At 39.8% G+C, this 14,621-nt stretch overlaps 1 protein-coding gene across 1 annotated transcript; it reads left to right on the forward strand.

The window, feature by feature from the left end:
- Window positions 1-1,874: 1,874 nt before the first annotated feature.
- Window positions 1,875-6,997, forward strand: LOC117961686 (protein FAM177A1-like). Its single transcript, XM_034900540.1, is given in 6 exon segments — window positions 1,875-1,939; window positions 1,941-2,061; window positions 2,396-2,605; window positions 2,843-2,909; window positions 5,892-5,989; window positions 6,494-6,997. Coding segments are annotated over 6 exon segments (759 nt in total). The 5' UTR covers window positions 1,875-1,889; the 3' UTR covers window positions 6,707-6,997.
- The last annotated feature ends 7,624 nt before the right edge of the window (window positions 6,998-14,621 follow it).

A 14,621-nucleotide genomic window follows, 5' to 3' on the forward strand; every position in this document is an offset into this window, starting at 1 on the left:
CAGCAACCTGGTTGCCTCAACACGACAGTTTGAGCTCCAGTGAACTGACAACTGATTGCTAAAGCTGTTAGAGCAGAAGGAGAGAGACGGTTTGGGGAATTCACAATAAAAAACAAGCCTGCAAACAGAAGCAGAAGAAACCAACCCCGAGCACAAGGAGAGGAAACAACACGGAGTAGACAGCTGAAGCCTTTGTCTTTAACATGTCGTAAAAGATGCATTTCACTCTTCAAAACAGCTGCTGCTAAACTCTTTAAAACCAGCTTCACATTATCAGAACTGAAGAAACAGAAGGAAGTGCTATTTCACCTCAATGACTCGTTTACAGTCAAGCAACCAGTGTTCCTGAACACACATTTTACATCCTTTTTTTTTTTTTAAGCTATACAGACCTTTTTTATATTCAAGTCCAACAACTCGGTTCTTTATTTTTAACATTGTTCCTTCCTGCTTCCTGCTTGATGTTTAAATTCAAAAAATACCAAATGCAGTTTCCCTAACTCACCACCAGGTGTCAGCGTATGACCAGTCTATGGGTGAGTGGCTCTGCTCTTGCTGTGGGCTGTAAACAAATCACACAATATGTTAAACCAAATACTACACTAACGGCTATGTCCCAGCAGTAATTTCTCCCAGAAATTGGGAAATCAACTAGCATTGGCTGCCAAGATTACAGCTCTTAGGTTAGCCTGCAGCTACTTAACCCTCCTATTGTCCTTGGTTCAAATTAAACCCCTTTTCAAAAACTTTCTATCAGAAATTTGGGTTTCTTTCAAACAAAGTTAAGTTCCTCAACACACAAAACATGTAAATCATCAGACAAGACATTGATACCGAGGGGAGAAGGGGGGGAAACCTAGCCAGAGATATTTAAATTCGGTCTGGGATCAAGATTGGATACGGGGCAGCAAAAAAGGAACACCAACCCAAAAATATCAAGTTGCAACAGCACCTGGTTTCCACATTAAAATAACGTCAGAATAAACACATTTTCCGTCAACAGAAACAAAAAGCACAAAACACCGTGGAAACTCTAGCCTAGCAGTGTCCCCGCTAACCCATGGAGAGTAGACTATATAAAGCTAGGCCGACATAGTATTCAGAAACAGTCTCTGTAATCATATCAGACTACAAAAAAACGGAAGCATCGGCTCTCCCCGCCGCAGCATGAAAAGGACGGGGTGCAACCCGGTTTACATAGTCCTCTGCCGGATCTACTGTGCCAATGTGAAGGCGGCGTCAGCCTCGCAATCTCTGTGAATTTTGGAGAAGAGGGCCCATGGGAGACAGCTGTCCAGTATTTTGAATTCTGACTGCAGTTACTACACTGACCATAATTTTAAACACAACACTTCTTTTTTGCCCCCGTTTTTCATGAGCTGACTCAAAGTTCTAAGAGTTTTTCTATGTACACAAAAGGCTTATTTCTCTCAAATATTGTTTACAAATCTGTGTTAGTGAGCACTGCTACTTTGCCGAGATAATCCATCCACCTCACAGGTATGGCATATCCAGATGTTGATGACACAGCATGGTTATTGCACAGGTGTGCCTGAGGCTGGCCACAATAAAAGGCCACTCTAAAATGTGCAGTTTTATCACCCATGATACTAAGGCCATAATAAAAAATTAAACGTACAATAGGCAAGTAGGAGGAAGAGAAAATACTCAATGTAACAGTAATTTAGTTTTGAAAGCGCTTTTATTTTGAAGTAGCCTATACGGAAGTTTTCTGTTGTGTACACGTGCTAGCTTACTGAGATGAACGTGAGACGCCATCACCGGGAACAGTGCTTCTAACCATAGACAGTTAAAGAAAGCTTCTAACAGACTTCACTGCTCTCAATTGCAAGTCGATGGCGTTGCCTGGTCCATTTCTTTAACTGTCTATGGGGGTGATGAACGGCTCTTCCGGGTGCAGAGCGGAGAGGCAGCGGTGTTGTGGGTGCAGCATCCAGAGACTCAGAGACTCATTCAGAGAAGACGGCGACAATGGCCGAAATATCACTGTATCTCACTAACGTCAATGTGTCGATAGGACAGAACATGACTGCGGCGCAGGTCGGTAAACAGCTTTCTCTTTTATATTTACTACGTTAGCCTTTTGTTTTACTGAATGTGGCTAATGATGTAGCCCAGCTCCTGTAGCTTGTTGTCACTTGTCAGCTATGTCAGGTCGGTCTGCTTGGTCACGATATTACACTAGAAATACTTCTTTTTTATTTTTATTTTTTATTTTTCTTCAAATTATCCCAGGCCTAGCAGCACAGTTTTTATCCCACCCATAGACCAATAATATCAATATTGTCTATGATGTCACCGTGCTGCATTGACTTACTGACTCCCTTAAGAAAATAGTCCCATATCAACACACTTGATTGTGATGTCTTCCCAGACACAGAGCCGTAACCCGGCCGGAGGCTTTGAGAGTGTGGAGCTGGGGGTGCTGAAAGAGAGAGAGGGACAGAGGGAGAAGGTGCCCCGCAGGATCATCCATTTCTCCAGCGGGGAGACCATGGAGGAGTACAGCACCGACGAGGACGAGGGAGAGGACAAGGAGCTGGAGAGGAAAGACCTGCTGTCCTCCCCGGTCGAACCGGTGAGGGTGAGGAACGCTGGAGGGACGGGGGTGCTAAATAAGGACAAGGGGTATGATGGAGACGGTGGTGGAATGTAACTAAGTACATTTACTCAAGTACTCTACTTAAGTACATATTTGTACATATTCTTCCACCACTGGATGGAGGAAAGACTGTGTGTGTGTGTAATTTGTGTTTGCATAAATATAGTCTATGACAAAAATTCAAAAGTGTCCTCTTGGCTCTACGTTTTTGTGTTGCAGTCAAAGTTGACCTGGGGTCCATACTTTTGGTTTCACATGTGGAGAGCTGCCACATCCACCATCTCAGGTTAGTAAATATTATTTGTTTGGCAACCTGATGGACCCGGGTCCGGTATCATGGAGCATGATTGTCGTCTATCTTTGAGCTTGACTCAAGTTTTCTGGTATCATAAAGCCGGGGTCACAACCAGGGTAGATCACCACGGCTGAGTTTCCGTGGCCCGGAATTTACCAGTCGTTAACCATGAAAAAAAATATAAGGACCAAAAACTCTAATAGTCTCCAGTCAGAATGACCAGTGGAAATAATACCCTGTGCACAATTTGAATTGTGTTAAAATATGACTGGTGTAGTTGCGTTTAGGGCCTGTACAAATCCATTTCTGCTAGTTTAACAGTGGGAAAACGCTTCGTGCATGGTGCAAAGATCTAGAGGCGACCCCCACCCACCCCTGGATTTCTATAAAACTCTTACAGGACATGAGAGACAACAAATCTGCCATTGTTTGCCACGCTAGAATAGTGTCGGCTCCAGCTGTGCATTCTTGCCACTGATAGCTCCACATAGACATACTATGTCTATGTATGTGTTAATCCATTGGGACTTAGTGATTGTATGTGGAGGTTTCCAGCGTAAGGCCAGCATCTTCTTGGCAGCCGTAATGCCTGTTAAGAGCATACGTATTTTCCAACGGGTCATCTTTAGTGAGGAGGTATCATTCAAAAGTAGCACAGTGGGAGAACATGGAGCGGTGACATCCAATATGTTAGATAAAGTAGCACAGCCCTCACCCCAAAAAAGCTTCACATCCTTGCATTCCCAATACATATGCATGTATGAGCTTATAAGTCCATCTGAGCAGAGGGTACAGATTGAATATGTTAAACGTTTCATGAGAAAGTTTCTCCTAGAAGTGAGTTAGGCGTAGGTTGCTCTAATTCTTGTAAAAAGGTGTCACATTTAGTTTTAGCCAATAATACTTCAGATTTGTATTGGTCTGCGTACAGTTTTTTGGAAAGCAGTATTGATTTCTTTGGGGGTCGTCTGCAATTTTTGGTCTGAGCTGAGCGCTGTAATTTTAGAATATTTTTGCAGAGTAAGAGAGCCGGTTACTTGACCTCGAGCCATTAAAATAAAATATTTCCTTCTAGCCCTAAGAATTTGAAATTCAGCTCGTAATCTCAAAATGTTCATTGTGACTGCGTTGATTTTCTTTGTACTGCCCTTTGATGCGCCTTCCCCCTGCTGAGCCTGTTCTAGTCTTTCTAATTCATTTTCAAGTGAATTAATTTTGCTCAGCCTTGTTTGATTAAGGTAAGAAACGAAGGAAATAGTTCTCACAATCCCTTAATTGTGCCCCACAAGACTCGAGGATCCTCTACTGAGTCAGCATTCTCTAAGACAAACGGTTTAAAGGGATTTCCTAAATGGTCACAATAACTGTTGTTTTTATGTAATGTTGTGTTAAAGCGCCATCTTGTGGCCTTAGTTGGAGACTTGGCAAGTGTGAGCTGTGATGTGATAACGCAATGGTCAGATAGAGAGTTAGGAGAAATCACAGCTGAATGAAGTTCAGAACATAACACTGCAGATCCCAGTAAATGATCTATCCTTGAATAGGTTTTTGTGTCTGTACTAGATTGTCCTGAAATGTTTACAGCTTTAAATAGATCTGTGAGACTGAACTCGTCTGTGTAACGTAGCATCTTGCAGATCAGGGTGCGGGATCTAGTGTTGCGCTCTGGACCTATACGATGAGCCCGCATCACTTCCATCTTCCCATCGTTGAGAGCAGGGAACCATTTAGTGAGCAAAGATTTTTTTTTTTAAAAGGCCGCCGCGTCACCTTTTTAAACTTTTCTGTTAAGTTGATAATGCAAACATCGTCCAAAGGGCCCCTGTCCTCCAGCTCCGCCATGTTTGCTTTGAGTTTGCAGCATGTTGTTTGGAAAGACTGCTCAGATTTAGCCAGCTGAGTGGAGAGCTCTTTGGGATCCATTTTCATCTTCTTAATGTCCTTTGTGCTCGTTGTTACCTCTGTTTTTACGTTGTTTGGACGTGCTTCAAACTTTGCAAACTGTTTCTTAGTAAAGGTGCATTTGCTATTTAAACGAGGTGGGTGCTGGACGGGAAATTGACAACTGCGTCGGTCTTAAACTAGCAAAGAGACTTGTGTTGGGCCGAGAGTGTGATTTCTTTTTTCTTTTTTTTCTTTTTTTTTAACATTTTCATCAACAATGTTCAAAATGATGACAATCATGTTTTTTAGACTGTACGCTACTGATGTGATAGAGGAAAAAAACTACATGTCGGGTTCTCACTCTTATTGTATACAGAAGCATAGGCCAGCGTAGATTTACAAGCGGCACAGTCAATGCCCAAGCCATGACAAAACAGGGAAATATTGCCACTTACTTTATAAAACCAACCAGCGGCCGGTTTAAGATGAATAAAGCCAAAAAATTGCCAGCAAGGACAAGTTGGCACCAGCTATAGACCCTCTTATTAATGGAATTGACAAAGTTTGATCCAGATGCCATATATGATGACAGTTCTCCACGGTTACGGAGGTTTGACTTTCCTTCTGTGGGGCTTATTGGGATTTTACGGTGAAACCTAGCCGTAGTGGTTGAAACTGGCCAAAGCAGTCTGCGTGTTTCCCATTTCCAGTGTTCCAGCAGAGAGAGGCTTCTCCCTGCAGATCTGCATCAAAACGGCACAGCGAAGTTGCCTCGGGGAAGGCAGAGGCGTATGCGCATCGCAAGTTGCAAAAAAACACTTTTGCATGTATAATTATTTTGATTCAAGTTGCCACTTTATAATTTTATGACTGGGACGTTTCCCCTTGGCCGGTAAAATGAAACCTTAACAGATCCCATGACAGGCCCCATTTTTTTCTACTAACGTGTGTATGTCTATCAGAATAGAAAGAATTGTAGTAATAAGTTCCAGCAGGCTGGTGCATTTTTATTTACTCTATTATTAGGAGATACTTTGTAGAGTTGTATTTTATCTTCTTCTGATGACATTTCTCTTTATTACTTTCCAGCGTGCGACTACCTGGGGGAGAGGATGGCCTCCCTGTTTGGGATAACGTCAGCCAAATATCAGTATGCCATTGATGAATACTACAGGATGAAGAAAGAGGTATGCTGCACTGAGCTTCTGTACTTATGAATCCATTTAGGCTTTACTTTTCTTTTTTTTCTTCTGTTTTTTGGGGGGAACGCCAAATCTTTGACAGTGGCGGGAGGAACCAACATTGTCTGACTGCACCTGAAGGCAGCTTTATTTTATGAGCCAGTGCCTCACTGTATTGGCATTATGCAGGGCTGTGCTATCTTAACTTTTATCAAATCGCCCGAAAACAACAGCAGGTTGCTTCAGTATAACCATACAGACCTCTACGTGTGTCAGACTGCTTGCTTGTAACTCAACATTTCTCGTTCTCGGCTGAGATGGACGACCTAGCGCTGCATAAATTAGCCAGTGGCTTGCGGCTTAATCCCGACAATACACCACAGTGAATTTCAGCCTGCATGCACGTTTAAAAAAACGAATATTTGAATATTCAGAGCCAGCCCAAGAATCCATGTTCATGTGATTTTTAATTGCCAGCTGATGTAATTCCTTCTGGTGTCTCCGTGTCAGAGGGAGGAAGAGAACGAGGAAAACCGGCTGTCAGAAGAAGCAGAGCAATCCTTTGACCAGCTGCAGTCTCCGGAAGATGAAGACCAACCAATCGTCATGCCGGAGCAGCGGGACGTGGCCGCTGCGCTGCCCGATGTGACCTATCAGATCGAGAATGAAAATCGGGCACCTTTGAGCACCATGACAGTCCCTGCTATCGTCACGGCAACCTAACTAACCCCGGAAATGGACGTTTGCGCTTTTAATGTGCGTCTGTTTGTTAAAGAAGGAACATCGTGTTGTTTCACCAAGCACCGTTTGGTTTGTGTGGTCCACGGCTTCAGGTGGGCAGTGCTGCTGTGTTGTGGTTGTCTGGCGAGGACAGTAGTGGTGGAGGTACTCCACTAAAAAGTCCCTTTGCAACAGTGTAACAATTGATAAAAGTAATACTGGACAATAGGGATGTAAGGATGCATCGTTTATCAGTTAAAAATCTATATAAATGTGTAAAGATTACTTCCAGTTGAGATGAAAAATAAATCGCGATGCAATTTTCAAAAACGGCCTTTGACGTCAGACGTCACTTTGTCTTAGTTTATTTATTTGAAGAGACTTATTTATTTATTGAGGTATTTTGATGTGGGATTTGTTTTAAAAATCCATTTTTTTTAATTTTTATTTAATCTTGCGTATTTAAGATAAAATACAATTTTATTTTAACTTTTGATAACAGACACTTGTTGTTTTGCACAGTTCATATAAAGTAAAATGTTTTATCATCATTAAGTCATTTATCTGCAGCTCATTTTGTTAAAAAATCGTAAACAAATGGTATCGTGAACATAAAATTGTGAATCGCATCGAATCGTGAGTTGAGTGTATTGTTACATCCCTACTGGATAATGGCGCAACAGTGTGTGTGTGTGTGTGTGTGTGTGTGTGTGTGTGTGCTTTCGCTTTCAAGTGTTAGTTTTTCTAATTATTTGATGCGTGTACAACAGCTGTTTTTGTCCAGATCTGGTCAAACTGGTGCAATCTCGATACACCTGGCTGCATCAAAGAGCTGGCCACTTGCACACTCCCTCCCATGTTAATTTGCTCTGTTTTGTATCAATGCTCATTAAGCTTGTATTGCACTCGATATCTGTGTGGAAGCACTGAGCACATTTAGCCTTGGTTATTGAATCATCCGTGGACCACAAGATTTTCTGGCATTTTTAGAAAAACAATGAAAACGGGTTCGATGTTGCTCTTATTTTTTACCTTATCTGATAAGTGGTATGTCAGCCTTTGACAATAACGGGGAGCATTGTTACACTAAGCACCGTGTTCTCATGACAGGTTCATATGATATTGCACGAAAACCTATGCACACCAATTCCTATGATATCCTACAAAATTAGGGAAACGCTGGCCGGTCATGTGACGACAGATCACCTGACCGTTAAGTTCAGTGGTCTTTACGGTTAACTTTAGCCTAGGAAATGCTCATGTGAGCCACATACCAAAAGCAACAACGGTTAAGTTTAGGCACCAAAATGATTAGCTAAGATTAAGTTCTTTAACTTAACTCTTAACTTCTTCTGGGACACAAACTCTGCTTTACCACTTAAAAAGCTCTGTGTTTTATGACCCCACCCATCTTCCTGACCCCCTCCCTACACGGCTCTAAGTTCTTATACAGCAGAAGTAAATGTATTGCATAAAAATACGTTGAATACATATGAATTACAGTGCATTCCTTTTCATAGCTATATGTACTAATGGAGAAGAGCCTGCTCTAAGTATGTAAAAAGACATTCAAACTTACACTATTAGTAAATATTTTGATATTTATCTACTTCTTTTACCGAACCGACTAAGCATATTTTCCATTAATTTAATAACACTGTAATAAACTGTTAATAAATCATAGTTATTGTCTCCATCCTGACTCTTGGTCGAACATTTTATTTTAAAAGGCTCATATATTGATTTTTGGCTTTCCTTTCCTTTATTGTGTTATGTATCTTTTTTGTTCACGTTATAGGTTTACAATGTGAAAAAGCCCAAAGTCCAAAGGATCTGCAGCAATGTGCAGTACAACAAAAATATGGTGTTTTGGAAAATTCAAGAGTAACGCTATTCTGATATAACCTCTAAATACAATTATGAACCTAAATATTTGCGTAATATGAACACTTTAAGTCAATGTTAGTAGTTCTGCCCTCCTGTCTGCACGTTGAAAGACTCTTTGTGGAGCTACAGTGTGACTGAGGGTTGGTCTTTGTCTCGGCCAACAAAGAGCCTGTGTTGCTCTGTACGAAGACGGCTCTGAGGTCAGGGACCCTGTCCACTCGCTACACAATGTGTCCATTTTCAGGTTATAGTGGGTTTCTGTGGACCAGAACCACCTCCACAGCAGTCACACCCGTCACCGCTACTGACATGCCCGGCAGTCAAACAAAGCCGTGCTCACAATCTGGACAACATACATAGGCATGGGCCGGTATGAGAAAATATCACGGCTCCAAGGTATTGCTGTATTGCAATTACAGCTTTAAAAGTTATTATTTTAAGGGTCTGGGTAAAAAAAACAAGTTTTTTTTCCACCATTGAACACAATGTACTTTTTGTCCTTGACGACTCATAAAAAACAGGAGGGCTTGTATCATGTGGATGCGCTGACAGTGTTGTCATTACTTAGAATTCCTCATGAGGGTAACAGAAACTACGCACTATAGATTTAAATAAATATATTAGGTTATTACATTATAGGTTCATATTTAAGTTGTTTCAAAGTAATAGTTTGTTTAAAGTAGATGCGCTTATTCACTTCTTAACAGTTAGGTGGAGATGATTGAAACCACTCTTATGTCTGTACACTGGAAATGAAGCTACATCCAGAAGTTGATTAGCTTAGCACAAAAACAGCTAGCCTTGCTCTGTTGGGCCACAAAATCCACCTACCAGCACCTCTTACTAATTAACATGTTATACCTTGTTTGTTTAAAAAAATGCATAAAAGATCCAACTTCTCATGTAACTCTCGCTAAGAAAGCATACAAGCACATTCCCCAAAATGTTGAATTATACCTTTAAAGAAATAAGACAAAATGATCTTAATTTAAAATACACTTACTAGCATTTTCTGGAGTTTTTCAACCTCGTCTCAGAACAGCAGGTTGAAAGCTCTGGAATAAGTTCCGCGGGTTTGATTTAGAATCAGTTAGTCAGACTGTTACCAAGGTAAAATATGAACATTCATGCTCAGTTCAAAGACTTGATAATGTGGAAATTTTGGCATTGTATTACCTATTTATTGTGTATTTTGTCGTGTTGTGTTGGTTACCGATTACTGTACCAAATAATTTGTGTGATATACTGTATCTATATACAGTATATACAATATACTGTATATGAACACTAACTATAGTATATATACTGTCCTAAAAGGGAGTTTTTCCTAGCCACTGTTGCTTGCTCTGGAGGGAACTACTAGAACTGTTGGGTCCTTGTAAATTACAGATTGTGTTCTAGACCTACTCTATCTGTAAAGTGTCTTAAGAGAACTCTTCTTATGAATCGATTCAATAAATAAAATTGAAATTGAAATGATCAAGGCCATACCGAGAGCACACTTTCAGCTGATGCTGTGGGCCAGGTCGTCTCGAAACATAAGACGATTAACAATGGTGTTGCTCATAAGACTTTTTCGGTTTAACTGATTTGATAAGTCATCCATGTAAACAATACATAAAATAGGAAACAAAATACCTCCTTGCCGCACTCCATTACTAACAGAATATGGAGCAGATACAACATTGTCCCATTTAACCTTAAACCATTGATGGGCACACCAAAACACTAACATTCTCATTAACAATTTAAGGGCATCTCTATCTAGTGTTACTACTGTTGTTTCTTTGTTTTGTTGTGTGTGCATGTGTCCTGTGTTTTATTCTCTGCCAGAGGCAAGATGGCGGCTGTCAGGGGACAGCAGGCATTCCTCATCCTCCTCCCCTCCCAAGGCGACACTTTGTCTTTGTTCAGCTGTTGTGTCAGGTGTGTTAATTTAGTTTTCTAAATTTTTGCAAACAATTGTTCATGATTAATTCTGTCAAATGCCTTTTGCTGCACCAATAAAACATAGGAATACAAATGAATTCGGCCTTGTGTCTCTGAACACAATCTCTTTAAGAGCATAGATTAGGTCAGTTTCTTGCTTTCTTTTGAACCCAAACTGATTGTCAGTAATAGGGACATTAACAGTATTCGTTACAGTACTTTAGACAAGATGCATTCCTTGTATTTCTATAATGCATTCCTATACTCATTATGTATTCCTTATCCCGACATATTGCTAAAGCAATAGGTTTAATAATTGTCAATAAGCACAGGCACTAGCATTACAATGCTCCAAAGAAAAATGTCTCGTATGTGTCCTCATACCTGGCAAATAAAGCTGATTCTGATTCTGATTACAGACATAATGGCATTTGGCAGGACATCATGAACCAGACAACCATTAAAGCACATGGAAAGTAGAGGGCACAGCTTTTAGCTGGCGTATTTTAGATATTCTGCAGTAATGCAGTCCATACTGCAGGCTTTGTTGTTGTCCAACATATTAATGGCATCATAAATATCTGCTGCCCTAACTATCATTTCTGCTGAGACATCAATATGTTCATAATTGATTCTATCTGGGTTACTTTTAACACAATTTAAAAGGTTTTGGTAGTGAGAGTTATGCAGATCTATCATGTAGTCTGGATAGCTTTAATTGGACATTTTCAAAGCCCGAGAGGTTTTTTTTTTTTTTTTTTTTTTAATCAGCCCAAAAAGGAGTTAAAATATATCTTAAATTGGACATTTTTAAAACCTGTAAATTTAAAATCATACATATAACCCGAGTGACAGTCTGTGGGTGGTGTACTATCACCCTGAGGTGAAATGAGTCTGTCTTAACAAAAGGCTTCCTTTTTTTCCAATCAGCCCAAAAAAATAGTTGAAATATAGCTTTAAATGGAGATTTTTAAAGCCTTTAATTTTGAAATCCTACATCAGAATGGGGTCATAGACAAAGAGTCTGTCTAAACGGGAAATTTGGTTTTTATAGCAGCCTGAAAAAGCCTTAAAATATAGCTTTAATTAGCAGCTTGAAAAGCCTTTAATTTGAAAATCCTGAAAATTGGAATTGTTTCAGCTTTAATGTGCACCACTACTGGTTTGGTCGAGAAAAAATCTTAGAACAGGCAATAATCTGCTGTCCCTAGTTAGTGCACTAGAGGGTAGTACTGGATTTAACAAGAAAGTCGAACTGGAGTTACTACGGGCCAAGAAGTTCAATGTATGCAAATCAAGTTTGTTGAATGATTTTAGGACAAAATAGAATTGGCAGGTTGAAACTAAAGACATAAAAAACATCATGTCAAAATAAAATCTTCATAAAATAGTAAAACAATGATAGATGAAAATGTTTTAGATTGAAATGAAGTGGAACGGATTTTTTTGTGGAATTGAAATATTTTCATGACTAAGAATTTGCATTCATTTTTTCAAGTGGTATACAAAATACACAATTTACAACATGAACACATCACATCCATTCTAGACAAAAATCAAGTAAAGATGACATATTGATAACATTCAAGAACATACAACAAAATGACAATAAAATGGAGCGTTAACCCAAAAAACTAATATATTTAAGACAACAATAAATACATAGAATAAGCTTCAGCCCAGCTCAAAGCTTCTTAGGAGTCCTCCAGAAAACTTAAGTACTTTCCCAATGTTCTGGCGTAAATATTGGGATATTATGGGAAATATGGGATTTTTTTCAAATGCAGCCACTCTAGGTCAGCTCACTAAGCCCAACCCTGGATTGACATTCCTCCATCCTCATAACAGAATCTGTCTGGCTATTATTAACCCTCGTGTTGTCTCCCCATCAAAATTGAAAACACTTTTTATTGATGTTTTTAACGTTTCTCACGTTTTTGTCCTTTAATCAACACTTTTGACGCATTTTTTCCCAATGTTTGTCACTTTTTTTTAACTTATAAACTTTAGTTTTACAGTTCTTTTTGGATTTTATGGTCAATAAACCTAATTTTTAAGAAATTATACCTAACATTTGAGTTAGAAAAGAAGAAGTTAGGAATTATTTAGAGTAATATTACAGGAATAGATATTGATGGATAATCACAGACTGGAATATGTCAACTTTTACTCTATTTCAAAACCACTTGGATTTTTTTTTCTTCAAATGCTATAAAATTGAATAAGACACCCCCAAATTAATGAAAGTAGAGATTTGTACTTGCCAAAAAGTGTTATGTGGAATCAACCATGGTATTTTGGGTAGTTAAAAAGAACATTGATATAGGAAAATGGGTTAATTTGACCTGAGGACAACATGAGGGTTAAACCAGTTTGGACCCAAAGGAATCTGATTATTAAAGACTGAGTGTCAGTCATTGGTCTGTATAAGCAGAGACGAAACTGACTTTATGCATCCGAGCTGCTTCATTTTGGGAGCATGAGACACACAGTAGTCATCAAGCAATCAGCGAGAGGGAAAACCCAGAACTGGGAACTCACAATGCCATTCCTTGTGACTTAGTGTTTACTGGTGCAGCCGAGGATATGCACGTGTGCACCAATGGTGGAAGAAGTACTCAGATCCTCTCCTAAAGTAAAAGCAGTGATCCCATACTGCACACTGTGAATTAACCAAGATTAGTTAAAGTCAGAAGTTAAAGTCCTGCATTGAAAACGTTACTCAAGGAATCCGGAAAATGTTCTTAAAGTATTTAAAGTAAAAGTACTCAAGGCAGAACAGTTTTGTGTTTTATGTGCAAAAATCTTTATTTGTAAAGTAACTAAAGCTGTCAGATTAATGTATCGGAGGAAAAAGTACACAATTTCTCTCGGAAATGTAGTGGAGTAAAAGTAGAAAATGGCAGAAAAAGAAAAGAAGTACCTCACATTTGTACTTAAGTACAGTACTTGAGTAAATGTACAGTACATTTCACCACCTGTGTGCACAAACGGTCTTTTCACGCGCCGGCCTCGAGCTGTCGGCTGCTTTCGAGCATACCTGAGATTTTTGTGGGCTTTGAATGGTGGGGTGGGGACACACCGCATTATATCACTGTTCTGGGGAGACCAGTTTAGCAAGCATTTTCAATTCTGATTTACTCAAAGGTGGTAGGTCTAACCACATGTCTCAAAAATACATATCACACAGCACCTGACTGCCATGTGTGCTGATACATCTCTGTTATTAATCATAGCACACATGCAAGTCACTGATGCAAATCCTTTACATGAGTGTGTGCTGTGAATGCAAGCTTCTGCCCTGCAGAACTGAATCGCTACATTATTATTATCATTATTTTGTATAGATCCGGTGTCAATTTTGGGAATTTGGTTGTGTCTTTATTTTATCTGTTGATGTATTTGTCTGTGTATATTGCCATATGCATGAAACAGACTCAAACCAATTATGAAAACAATACATTTCTGTCTTATTTTAATAATCGATTAATCATTTTGAGTCATTTCCCATAAAAAAAAAAGAGTCAAAATCCTCTGATTCCAGTTTCTTAAATGTGAACAGGAGGAGTGAAACACTCCTCTGTGACAGTAAACTTTGGACAGAACAAGACACTTGAGGACGCCATCTCTGGCTTTTGGAAACACTGATCTGCATTTTTCCCCGTTTTCGGACTTTTCATCGACCAAACAACTAATCGATTAATCGAGAAAACAACACAAAAATAGGATAGGCCACCCATACAGTCTCTTTTCCTCGAGACACTTTTTAAAAACCCTGGTGATAAAAGACATGCATATGAATGGAAACAGAGACAGGGGTGAGGGGCTAAAGACACAGAAGGACAGTGAGACATATAGAAAGACAGAAGAAGGGAGGGTGATGAGAATAGCAGCAGCCCCTTTGATGTGGGCCTCGGCGGGGCCCTGTGTGTCTCAGACGAGGCCGGCCTGCTGAGGGAAGGGGATTTCCAGCGCTGCTTGGTCTCCTGTCTCGCCCGCTGAGCCTTTGCTTCCTCCGTGGGCTACAGCTTCAAAACACCATCAGTTTTTCACCGAGACTAAAAAACTCTAGCGCCCAACTGTCACTCTGCAGTGACAGGCA

This window comes from Etheostoma cragini, chromosome 18 (genome assembly GCF_013103735.1).
Source record: "Etheostoma cragini isolate CJK2018 chromosome 18, CSU_Ecrag_1.0, whole genome shotgun sequence".
Taxonomy (NCBI): domain Eukaryota; kingdom Metazoa; phylum Chordata; class Actinopteri; order Perciformes; family Percidae; genus Etheostoma; species Etheostoma cragini.